Source organism: Dermatophagoides farinae, chromosome 9 (genome assembly GCF_024713945.1).
Source record: "Dermatophagoides farinae isolate YC_2012a chromosome 9, ASM2471394v1, whole genome shotgun sequence".
Classification (NCBI taxonomy): domain Eukaryota; kingdom Metazoa; phylum Arthropoda; class Arachnida; order Sarcoptiformes; family Pyroglyphidae; genus Dermatophagoides; species Dermatophagoides farinae.
Genome location: NC_134685.1, coordinates 3,507,595 through 3,520,414, shown reverse-complemented (window position 1 = coordinate 3,520,414; position 12,820 = coordinate 3,507,595). Strand labels below are relative to the sequence as shown.

Genomic DNA, 12,820 nt, shown 5'->3' with positions numbered 1-12,820 from the left:
TTTGTTCGATGTTGTTGTTGTTTTTTTTTTGTTTTTGTTTTCATTCGTCGTGGTCAAAAGCAAACTGTATCAAATCAAAACTAAATTGGCTACAAATCCAATAACACAATAGTAGTCACACAAGGTCATGTTCTTTTTTATATTGCAAAATTGGTTTTTCGTTTTCATTTGATCCAAGATGAAAGATTCTAATCAAAACTTTCATCATTCATTTCATCATTCGGGTAAAATCATATCGTTACCACCGTCGATGAGAACAACGACAGCAAAAATAACATCGAAAATAGAACATGGACAAGATAATACTAATGAAGAGAAATCAATTACAAAACAAATCCAACATCGATCATCATCATCATCATCAAACAGGAAAAAATCAAAATGGCAAAAAATGTCACAAAGTTTACAGGCAACAATTAAAAGATTCTCCAAGGATATTCCAGTGAAAATGCCCGAAAGTTTTCTTAATTCAAAGACAAAGAATCCGAAAATAGAACAACAACAAATAACTACTACTACTACTACGGTATTGAAGAATCGAATTCCTATGATTCAACAAGAACAAGCACAAAAACAATCCAATTTGAAATTGATCCATCCAATTATGATCAATGATAATGAGCAATCGTTATTATTTACATCGAACAATAATAATGAATCGATTGGTTCAGTGTTTACTGTTCAAGATAAACTTCCTAACGGTATTTCCTTTCAAATTATCATTACCATTATCATTTATTCATTCTGCTTTCTTTTTTTTCGTGAAATGTTGTTTTTCATAGAAGATTCTGCATTACAATTACTATCGATCATGACGAATAATCGATCAATGAATAGTGAACAACAGCAATCGACAATGATGATGAATTCTGTTGAAAAGGAAAAAACAGAAATATTTGTTCCGGGCAAAGGACATTTGAAAAGTGGATTATACGATGATGAACATTTATGAAAAGATGACTGAATTTTTGTTTGGTGGTAAATATATGAATTTTAGACACATTAGTTTATTTATTTATATTTATATCTACTGCATCATGCATTCATCATCATTGATTTTTGATTTCTGTTGCATTTCAATAAAACAATCATCATATGTATAAAGAATAAACATTGTCAATGTAAAAATTGTAATCAAAATGGTAAAACAAAATTCATAGATTAATTTAGGACAAATAATTGACCATATGAAAAGATGATCACGCAGCCACCATGTAACAAACATCGTCATCGACATCATTGCAAAACGATTTATCAACGTAATCGTTATGATCGATGTGAATGTTTGATAATTTTTCGGAATATTCGACTCATCAATGTTATTGATGAAAAAATCATCACGAAAACGAATGAAAAACATAATCATCCAATAGATCATTGTTGAATAAATGGATATTGTCATGAATAAACCACAAACGATCGGTATATGTTGATTGAGGCCAATAAAACAACTATTAACACTGATTGTTGACAAGGAATTTCGATTTCCAAGTTGATAGAATGAGCTATATGCCATACAGGCATAGAGTCCAAAACGATAGAATAGTTGACGATATTTAACATCCATTTTCGTTGTGTTCGTCTCGGATAGGATTGAGTAAAGCATTTTTTCCATCAAAATATTCAATGTAAACACCGGCATTAATGGTGGTTCCAGCAAAAGTATCGACATAATGATCCATATTGTGATCAATGTATTCAGGCAGATACCTTTCATTATTATAACCGGTTGTTTTTTTGAATTGGAAACAATCCACCCTGATAATATTGGTATTGTTATGTTATAGTTGAATTTTCGATAAATACAATCCATTATGATGAACAACACAAGTGTGAAGATGATTTGTGCACAAAAATTCGGCCATTTTGCAAGGAAATTAAGTGCGGAGAATCGAAAAACGGTCACCTGATTTAGATAACTGCGATAAAAATAGGTTAAAACAAACGATGTGATTAGAAAATAATATGAACATCTTGATCCTGTTTGTCCATAGATCATTGATGCCGTTACGATCAATGCAGTAATCAACAGTGAACTTAATAAACGTTTATTTGATGAACGTTGTAGATAATCAGTAATATCGATTCGGTTCAAATCTTGATCAGTCAATACGGGCATTCGCCAATATGTTAATAGGAAAAATGTCACGATTAATCCAACTGAATTTACGATGACTAGACAATTGAATTTGTGATGATTGCGACAGGTCCTGTTTGAAAATAATTCGTATCATAGAATGGAATAAATACAAAAGTAAAATAAAACAACAAATACATACTTGATAATAATGAATAAATTAACTGATAGTAAGAATAATGTTGAATAATACCAGAATAAATGCTCGTTGAGCATAAAATTGATTGAACCAAGTAAACAGAAACGTAACATAAATATGGCCATTATGATTATCGTTGCCAATGGTGATGATGAATATCGAAGCGGTACGAGATCATGATAATAATGACCATTGCTATTATAATAACCAGATAACAACCGATCCAGATGAATAATCACTATCGATGATGAACGATTGCAAATAATTTCAATCAATAATAAAACAACAACTGTCAGCGATGATATTAGAATTGCACCAATCAATGATGACCAAAATGAACGATCAATTGTCTGAGAGACAAATTCATGTTGAATTTGTCCAATAAGTTGTTGATACGATTTTTGTGCTTTTTCAAAACTTTCTTCACTTGATGTGGTTTGATTTTGTTTGCCAATAAAATTCCAATGATGATTCAATGCAGTGGTGAATTGTTGACGTAATAATTTTGTCTCTTCACCATTATTCATCAATAATTTTTGTGTTTGTAATGCATTACGAAATAGATGACAAAGATGTTCGTCATGTGGAATGTTGAATCGTTCCAATACTGTGGAAATGATTCGACCTTGATTTTTACGTGGCAGTTCTAGACCAAATAGTACGGCAATGGTAGCTGCAAAATCTAATTGAAAAATGGCAATCTCTTTGTCGGTTTTATGATCATTTTTCGATGAAGGCTGATGAGGTTGATAATGAATTTTATTCGTACTGATAAATATCAAAGCTGTATGCGTTTCAGCGATTGTATGACCACCATGATTGCCGGCATCGGTCATACCATGGTCACCGGTGATTACAATTAAATATGAATCGTTGACGGATGCAGAATAAGTGATTGTATCGAATATGTTACGAAATACATTGTCCATTTCATGAAATTTGTCTGGAAATAATTCTGAATGAAAACCACGTAAATGACCAATATGATCGACGCCTAAATAATGCAGGATCATGACGTCCCAATCATTGAGTGTCTTTAATTCACGATTCACATTATATGTGACATTTGAATCAACTTCAGTATAATCGGTTGCAAATAATGATGATGTTACATTTATTCTTTTGAATATTTCATTTGCTGATGATGAAAACAATTGTGTCCATGTATCATCACCATAGAAAACGATTGATTTACCTTGTCGATTAAATTGTTCGACAAGATTATCGTCCGCATGTTTTTTTGTTTTACTTTCCACATTAACATTGTCATTGTTATTGTTATTGTTATTACTATTGACCACAGGATTAAGATTAAGAAAATAATCCATAAATGATGGCAATGTACCGGTGATCAAAGCCTTAATTCGAGGTAATGTTACAGTCGGTATGGTAGCTACGCTTATCAAACCGATACCATTAGTTTGCATCACTTTTTCCGTATACGGTAACAATGGATCCAATGATTGTTCATGTTGATTTTCACCAATGATTGATCGTACAAAATCTACACGTAATGCATCAATAATGAACAATACGAATTTATTGAATTTCGGCCGACTTTTTGCCAATGTTTGATTACAATGATCTTGTAGATAAAGATAGATGCTATAATCATGATTAACAAACATTCGTTCACCTTGACTACTTTCCAATGGCATCGATAATGTTTTTTTGATCCATGAATCATCACTGATTGATGGATCATCTTGTTGGTCGTTTAGGAGTAATTCTTCTGATGATAAAAAATTATAACCAAAATGAATAGTCGATGCCAAGAATATGATGGCCAATGCAAAGATCCATAATGGTTGGATAATTGTTGAATTCATTTTCGTTCATAATATGATTATTATATGATTATTATTCACTACAATCATCATCATCATCGTCAATCACTAAACAACAACCAACCAACCAACAAACAAACAAACAAATCAACCTCACCCTAAATCATAGCACATGTGTTTTGAACACAACAACTAGAAAAACAAATCCAAACATTGAAATGCAACGTTCTTTATGAACGGATTTCGGTTCTGGCCAAATTTCATTATAATGAAAAAAATGCATCAAACAATTGTACCGATTGATCAATATCATCAAAGTGATACGTTTCTTAGTAATAATGTTGGAAATTTATTCGAAAAACTGTTCAAGATTCAATCGAATGATAATCAAGAATGTTTGCATCCAAACTTGACGATAATTGATCAATATTTAGATGATTTTCAAGTCGATTTTAATCAATCATTTGATTCTATTGATAATGTGAACCGAATTGGACGTTTTATCCGTAAAATTGATAGTTATTTTTGTCCATTGTTAGAACACGATGATGCAATTGATGAGATTCAATTTAGTGTTCGATCAAACATTGAATGGTGTGGTCCACATTGGCAAACATACATTTTGGATGCCATTGATATTGGTTTACGAAATGAAATTTCAGCCATCCCATTTACAAATCCTGGACAATTTATTTGTATGAATCAAATTTTAAGCCTTTTACTTTTGACCAGTGGCATTGAACATTGTATTGGCGATGTTTTACGGCTAAAATGTCGTCAAATTCCACCGTTAATGAAAGATTTAATCGATATGCCCGAGTTGAACGAATTGATTGGTTCGGATTTAATACGACCATTAAAAGTATTGTTAGGACCACCAACAACATTGAACATTCGAAATATTCTATGGCATGGATTCATAAATTGTCCGGTGAAGCAGACGTCGATTGAAATGCGACCATTCATTACGACTTTGATTGCAATCATATCAACAATCGGATATCGATTGTCTCAACATTCTGAGTCTTCTATTCACTCGACCGACTGGATACCACGTTCACCATTATATGATCTAAGCGAATTTGCCAACAAACATTTTCCCATTGTTCGAGATCAAAGTGGTGATCATTATGAACAAATCTTCAAATGTCCATTAATACATCGAACAATGCGATCAGCATGGGCATACATGTTTCATTTGCAACGACAAGAGAAATTGCATCGACGAAATCAATATTGGATTTGTCTCTTGTTTCCATTGCTTGAATCATCGATGCGTTATCTTTATTGTCATGTTAATCATCTTGAAGATCGTCGTCTTCTTACTGCCATTGCTCGTCAATATTATGTAACATTTCGTGAAATTTTCGGTACATTAATTACCGATTTAGATTATTGGAAGATTGATACCATCGAAGAACAAACATTACCTCGAAATCGATTACTACAATTTCTACCCATCGGTTTTATTCATGCATTTAATGATCTGATCATACATTGTCATGGACCACATTTACGGGATCGATTAAGCCATGGACAAATCCGTTTTGATCATGTTGATTCAAATGTTGTTCGATTCTCTGCTGATGTTACTTTCGAATTTATTAGGTGGACGACCATTCACCAAATGAATGATGGCCAACAATGTTGTAGTGAAAAACTATCATTATTATCATATGAAACACAATTCCATAAAATCTATTATGTACGAAATCGATTAATTACGGTTATTGAACGATTGATGATTTGGCAAAATCAGTCATCAACCAGTTTTAATGGCATTGATTTGATAAATCGATTACGAACAATACGACCAATAGATACAGGTATTCTATATCTATCCAAATGTTTTACAATTGTCAATTTTTTGGAAAATATTGTCAACCTTTTTGAAAATTTCTTCAACATATTGATTCAATATTTGAGGCAAAAACAATCACTCAATCAATGTCAAGGCCGCCGATTACGTAGTAGACAACGAGAGAATTTTCAAAATTTCTCACATCATTTTAACCATAAATATTTGAAACTTATCTGTGATAATACATGGTGGTCAATGATGGTGATGATAATGGAAAATCTTGACCAAATTATCGAATCTGGCCGTTTTACCAATGATGATGATGATGATAGTGAATGGCGTCAAACAGTGTGGGAGAAACGTTATCAACGTAAATTACAATCAAACATACAACGTTTATGTAAATATTCACGTGAACACCAATGGCATCGAATTGAAGAGATTTTGATTTCAAATCAAGCGATTGCAATATCGATTACTCACGACCTTTTTCAGTGATAAAATAGACATAAGCAGTCAATTTTGTTATAATTAAAAATGAAAAAAATTACAATTGGTATTGATTCGAATTTCTGATTTCAAACTTACGCCTTAACCAAAAATCAGAATACAACAAACGAATTAATTAATTAATCAAACGATTGCAATATCAACAGTACGCAGTTTTTGGTAAAAATTCAAAAATTGGTAGCGGTGGGATTCGAACCCACGCCATTTCTGATGAGTGTGTTTATAATTTTTCCGGTCCCAGATTTTTTTTGGTCCCGGTTTTTTCCGGTTCGGGTTTTTTTCCGGTCAATCGAGTTTCAGGTTCAATCGATTATTTAGGTTTTACCCAAAAACTCGATTGACCGGAAATAACGCCATAACCTCGGTAATCACGCCTAAAACTCACGCCTTAGACCACTCGGCCACACTACCATAGATAAAGATACACTGTAACCATTGATCATATTCGACAACCAGCCGTGGTCAGGCGCAACAACTGCAACAAATAGAATAACGAAACTCCGTGAAATCACTGTTAATATTGAATGAAGATTTGAAAAAACTGCAAGTATGTTTTGCCCACTTCATATGAATCAAAGTTGAACAAATTTTATTAATTTTCAGAAACACGGCCTAAGAATTGCAAGTCGAGTCATCCTGTTAAAAGTCCGCTTAGCTTTCGTGGTTGGCGACAATTTGGCCGTTGATGAACTTTTAGGATTCAAACAATGTTGTAATCAGTATTTTATTTGTAGGTAAGTATAATAAGTATAATAATATTTGGAAAATTATTATTTTCTTTGTGATTATCTTTTTCATATAGATTTTGTGGTGCCACATAAAAAGAAATCAAAAAAGAGTCTCTTATTACCGGAAAAAAGGAATTGAATTTAATTTGTAATCATTTGCCATTAATACTCAGACCACCACCACTTGAGTCAACTGTCGATGCTAATGAATCAAATTGTGTGTCTGGTGGTTGAGTTGAATTTGTCGAAATTTTGAGAATTTCATTGCCCACAACAACATGTTCATTTAATGGAACTGGAACTGGTCGTGTTGCAAAAGGGCAAGCCAGCATATACTACGTAACTCGCATTTCAAAAATTTCTATACAAAATATGAAAGACAATTTTTTTACATTTCACAAAAACAAGACAATGTATGCATTTTTAAAACTTGTTTTTATTTATTCACAGATAATCGAACAACAAATTCAATCTTCATATATATGGAATATACAAGGACATGATTATGACAAATAAACAATTGATTAACCACTGCGGCGAATTTCAAATGAAGCCAATGCACGCATCTGTTCCGATCGTCGACGTGCTAATTTTTCCTGTTTTATTATAATGCCAAGAGCCTGTATGAAACATTCTGAACCTCTAGTCAATTTGCTTATATAATTATATGCACATGGTTTGATCATTTTTAGTGCCACTGCAAATTCTTCCAATCTGTAATCATTGTGCAAAAAAAAGAGTTATCAAAATTAATTTTTGGTTTCTGAGAGAAAAAAACAAAAACACTTACGGATAAAGATGACGATCATTATCCGGCACGATAATGATCGGATGGATAACTTCATCCGGATATTTAAGATGATCAAATATGAAATGAAGTAAAACACAAGTATTAATTCGTATGCCAAAAATTTCTATCGATATTCTGTGTGTGTGTGTGAAGAAAAAGAAAAAAATTTTCAATTTTTATTTTAAATCCAATTTTCATCAATAATCAATCACATACCCAATTTTTCCATCCTGATCTTTTGGCAACATATGAGAAATGTTTTCCGATAATAATCTTCGAAGTTCGCCGGCCATTTTTTTAGCCGGTGTAACTAGAATGCTGAATTCTTGAATAAGCTCTTTCAATTTGCTTGTATCTTTGAATGTTTTATCGAAAAAAGAACGTTTTTCTTCGAAATGCGTGTGCACATAATCATGTGACAGCAATAATAATTGACGATGTTCATCTGTTTTGAATTTTAGAGGAGAAAAATCCCAATCATAAATGGGTCGATCTTCACGTCCACAAATCACGTCGGTTTTTAAGGGTTTTTGCGAATCAATCAATGAAACCAAATCCATGGCTACAATTTCACGAATTTCATGACCATCATCATCGTTTATCTGACGGCAACTTTTCGATGATCCGAGATGTATTCGAAGCTCCAAGGTACTGAACAGATATCGTAATACTAATTGATCAGGAGTTACGGATTGAATTCGTACATTTAATTCACGATGATCAAGATCATTGATGAAATCAAACATTGGAATCTGAATTAGTCGTTTTTTCTGTTTACGCATTGCGATCGATTGAGTAAATGAATTATACGTGGAAAATTCAAATTTGTTTTCCTCCATTGAATCGTCGGCTAGCATAAGTGAAACATCATGCAGCATCATTGAAAAATTTCCAGTCATTTCTGACATGTTTACATTATAATCTGTTTCTTCTTCTTCTTCTTCTTCATAATCATCACCATCATTATTTTCCATAGCTTTGACATCAGTTTCCGTTGTTTCAATATGATCTTCAGATAAGTCATCTACATTCAACATTTTAGCAACCGATTGTTCCATTTCGATTGGTGATAAAACTCGTTCCGGTGTTTCAATTTCATCCGATCCAAAATAATCGTGTTGTTCTTGTATGGATTCAATAGTGACCTGATCTAAACCTGATTGTAGTTCGTTATCATCGTCAATTATCTGCTGCTGCTCTAGGTTCAGTTGTTCTGTTTCAGCAATTGGTTCCGATTCTTTTGTTTCGTTAGGTTTCGAAATTTCGGCTTCTTTTTGTCGTTGTTTATCAATTCTTTTTATTAATTTTTCACGTAATGTTACACCCAATGATTTTCGGGCTAAAATGGAATTTTCAAAATATGATGTCATTGAATCATTTTGATCTACTGATGGCGATTTATCTATTTGTTGACTAATGTTGGAACGTTGTTCGGATGAATATGTTTTTGTTGTTGTATTCGGCCTATTGACAGGCGTTGCCAGTGGTATACGAAATGAAAATGAAGATGTTTTCGACATTGGAGTAGGCAATTGAGGAATTCGAGAAAAATTGGATGAATTTTTTGATAGCTCAAACATTGATCTTCGAACACCACCACCACCACCACCACCACCAACAGACATTTTCGATATCGATGTTGGTGGTGGTAATGTTGATTTAAGCTGAGACATTCCAGTCATAATTTCAGCGACGGTTGATCCTGTAATCTGCTTTGGCATGGGTGACTGCTGTTCGGCTATTGCTGACTGATTTGCCACATCTGCTTTCATAACCATTTTCATGGATGGACGCATTAGATCAAGATTTGGAAGTTTAAAATTTTCTAATAATGGTTCGATTTCCTTTTTTTCCAACTGGACACTTTCTTCAGTTGATTTTTTGGTTTTGATTTGAATTTCCTGTTTACCGTCACCAGAATCGTCATCTTTTGATTCTTTATCGTTTATCTGTTGTTGTTCAAGATTTTGACATTCAAGAATTTCAGTTGCTGATTTACCAAGATTGATTGGTTTTGTTAAAACATATGGTGTTTGATTATCTGATATAAGATCTTTTGTTATTTCAATAACATCAACTCGAACACCACCACCACCATCATCATCAGGTTCTATTGGTGAAATTTTTGACTTTTCAGCGGAAATTTCAATTTCAGAAATGTCATTTTCGGACAAATTTTTCAAGGATTGTGATATACTTGTATCTGGTGTGTTAAGCTCAAAATTATCCAATAAACTTTTGGATGCTTCTTTGAATAATGTTGATCCATCGCTTTTACATTGTTCATCATCATTATCGTTATCGTTATTATCATTATAATTGTTAGAACTTGTTAGATTTTTATCGTCTTTAATTTTCGAATCAGAAACAATACTTGATAATGTGAGAAAAGTGGCCAATTTTTTTTCACGATCAACAGTCGATTGTTCTAGATTCATGGACAGCAAATCGGCCGTAAAATGTTCATTGGCAACCATTTTTCGCTCATGTTCAACGGATTTGTTTACCCCCATTGTTGAAGCACCTTCATGTTGTATTGACATTTCTGTTGTATTGAAATTTGCTGATGTTTTCGGATCATCAGTCTTATCATAGACGATATTGTCAGTTTTTGAAAAAGAAAATGGTTTATCCGATGATGATGATGATGATGAAAATATACTGATATGATTCATTGTTGATTCAAGGAATGGTAGTGGTTTTTGTTCAGGAATTTTAATCGGAATCGATTCCGTATTCATTGGGATAGTAAATTCTACATTTTGTCCATGATTATCACGAACAAAAGTTGATGCCATTTTCATTTTCTCTTCATTATTCACATTATTCGCATTATCATTGATCCAAATACTATCGTCTATTTTATTTAATGAAATCATCGAATCATTTGAATCCTTTTCATCTTCTTTTTTCTTGGCCATTAAATTGTCAATTGAATCATCAAACTCAAACGATGTATTGGTTGATTTAAAATTTTTTAAAAAATCATCAGCATCATGAAATGATTCGATAGCTTGATGTTTAATTAAATTTTCATCTTCTTTGGAAATTTGATTTTGATCAACATTGATGATGAAATCTTCTCGTTGTTGGCCATTGCTATCGTTTTTAAGATTTGCATTATCGTCATCATCACCATCACCATCATCATTATCATCATCATCATCAAGGCTAATGGAATAATCTGTGTTGGGTGTATCATCCAATTTTTTGAAAAAATTAATCTTTTCAACTACTGGTGATTCTTTTTTCGGCATTTTTTCAGCAATACAACTATTATCAACAAAAATTTTAAATTCCTCCATTTTCTGTTTATTTGAATTGGAATCATCGCTAATGGACAGACTTGCATCAAGAATAATTTTTAGAAAATTTTCAGCGTTCACTTTTTCTATATCAGCAGCTGATTCTGATGTTTGAGCAGAAATATTCATGGCAATCTGATCAACTGATTTTAATGTTGTTTTTTTTGTTGGTGATAATTCCAATGACATTTCTAAACTCATTTCATGTGGATTAAAATTGTCAGCTTTTGCTACAAAAATATTCGCCTCTTGTCCGTTGTTGTTAGTGGTAGGATTGATTTTTTTTGATTCAGACACTTTATCGTTTTCGCTTTGATGAGATGAATTATTCGATTCTAATTGCATGAATGTTGTATCAAGAAGTGTTTTTACCACAGGTTCGGTCATCGATTGTTGATCATCATTATATTCCAAATCAACGTTCATTGAATCCGAATCATTTCGAATGGGGCTTTGATCAGCCATGACAGAAAATGAATCTAATGAATGATTAGCATCGGAAATTTTTGTTGAATTCAAAAACTTGTTGCTCATAGCAGAATTACTAGAAATGGTGGGTGTATGAATTAATTGATTTTCATTTGATATCGATTGTTTCAATGAACTTAGTTCATGATCATTATCTTCAATCAAGTGGAAATGTTTTAAAAATGCCGTAAAATTTTCTTCCTGTGAAGGATGTTCACGTTTGAATAGATTGAATAAATTGGACAGGTTATTGAATGGATTTGCCAGATCAATTTCAACACCATATTTATTCAATGCTGTATTGATTACAGTAGTACAATCTTTACTATTATTTTTTGGATTGTAGTATCTTGATAATATTCGCGGCAGATGATTCTGTCCAAATCTATCCTTAATCTTCTGAATGTTTTCATCGACAACGATATCGTTCAATTCACATTTTTTTTCATTCGAATTTTGAACGTTTTCATCATTACAATTTTTTTGTTCACTCATAACGGGTATTGGATCTGTATTAGCATTTAAATTGATTGGACATTTATTTAGTTCTTGACTTGTGAGCACAGATGTTCCATCCAATAAGACTTCTCTGTATTATTAAATGAAAATCAATCAATCAATCAATTGTTCAAACATGGATCAACTTACTTGTACTGAAAAGTTTGTGCCCAACTAACACGACGATTACTCGATCGACGTTCAGCTTCACTTAATTTCAATATCGATGATCGTCGTCGATTTGTTGATCGTCGTTCAGAAGTATCATGATTAGCAAATAATTGCCAATCATCAGAGTTAGGGTCAATTTCACCAAGAACTTTGGCATTATTAGTTTCTTGTGACATGATTTGATTTTGATGATTAGAACAAAAAAAAAAGACACACACAAAAAAAGAAAATGACAATCAATTTTTTTTCCCAACGGTCGGTTCGAGCGCGAAATCGAATTATCCAATCAGAAACACAGTAAAGAATTGTCGCGTATTTCCACTCCGCTATGTATGTAGATGTAGAAATGGAAACATTAAAAAAATCACAGGAACAAATGTGTGTGTGTTTTGTTGTGACATAACCTTTCATATATAACGTGTTATTTTTCGCTAATTTTTATTGCGCTAATTTATTTAGCTATTGCTACCGCGGGGGTAACGATTG

At 32.6% G+C, this 12,820-nt stretch overlaps 4 protein-coding genes across 5 annotated transcripts; 2 read left to right on the top strand and 2 right to left on the bottom strand.

Annotated features, from left to right (window-relative positions):
* Nucleotides 1–5: 5 nt before the first annotated feature.
* LOC124498041 (uncharacterized) lies at nt 6–952 on the top strand. Its single transcript, XM_047061743.2, has 2 exons — nt 6–701; nt 783–952. The coding sequence occupies exons 1-2, from the start codon at nt 179–181 to the stop codon at nt 950–952; spliced, it is 693 nt and encodes a 230-aa protein (XP_046917699.2). The 5' UTR covers nt 6–178.
* Nucleotides 953–965: 13 nt separating this feature from the next.
* Nucleotides 966–4,253, bottom strand: LOC124497791 (uncharacterized). The gene is made up of 2 exons (XM_047061470.2): nt 2,280–4,253; nt 966–2,210 (listed from the first exon to the last, which is right to left on the bottom strand). The coding sequence occupies exons 1-2, from the start codon at nt 4,103–4,105 to the stop codon at nt 1,028–1,030; spliced, it is 3,009 nt and encodes a 1,002-aa protein (XP_046917426.2). The 5' UTR covers nt 4,106–4,253; the 3' UTR covers nt 966–1,027.
* A 34-nt stretch (nt 4,254–4,287) lies between these two features.
* On the top strand, nt 4,288–6,554 carry LOC124498039 (uncharacterized). The gene has a single exon (XM_047061740.2). It carries the CDS (start codon nt 4,296–4,298, stop codon nt 6,360–6,362), a length of 2,067 nt encoding a protein of 688 aa, XP_046917696.2. The 5' UTR covers nt 4,288–4,295; the 3' UTR covers nt 6,363–6,554.
* Nucleotides 6,555–7,518: 964 nt separating this feature from the next.
* Nucleotides 7,519–12,641, bottom strand: LOC124498036 (uncharacterized). 2 transcript variants are annotated; one of them, XM_075734324.1, is made up of 5 exons: nt 12,314–12,627; nt 9,291–12,254; nt 8,109–9,257; nt 7,893–8,027; nt 7,519–7,816 (listed from the first exon to the last, which is right to left on the bottom strand). In XM_075734324.1, exons 1-5 carry the CDS (start codon nt 12,508–12,510, stop codon nt 7,627–7,629), a joined length of 4,635 nt encoding a protein of 1,544 aa, XP_075590439.1. In that variant the 5' UTR covers nt 12,511–12,627; the 3' UTR covers nt 7,519–7,626. The 2 variants fall into 2 exon arrangements, with proteins under 2 accessions (XP_075590439.1, XP_046917694.2); XM_047061738.2 differs by having other exon boundaries at nt 8,109–12,254; nt 12,314–12,641.
* Between the last annotated feature and the right edge of the window lie 179 nt (nt 12,642–12,820).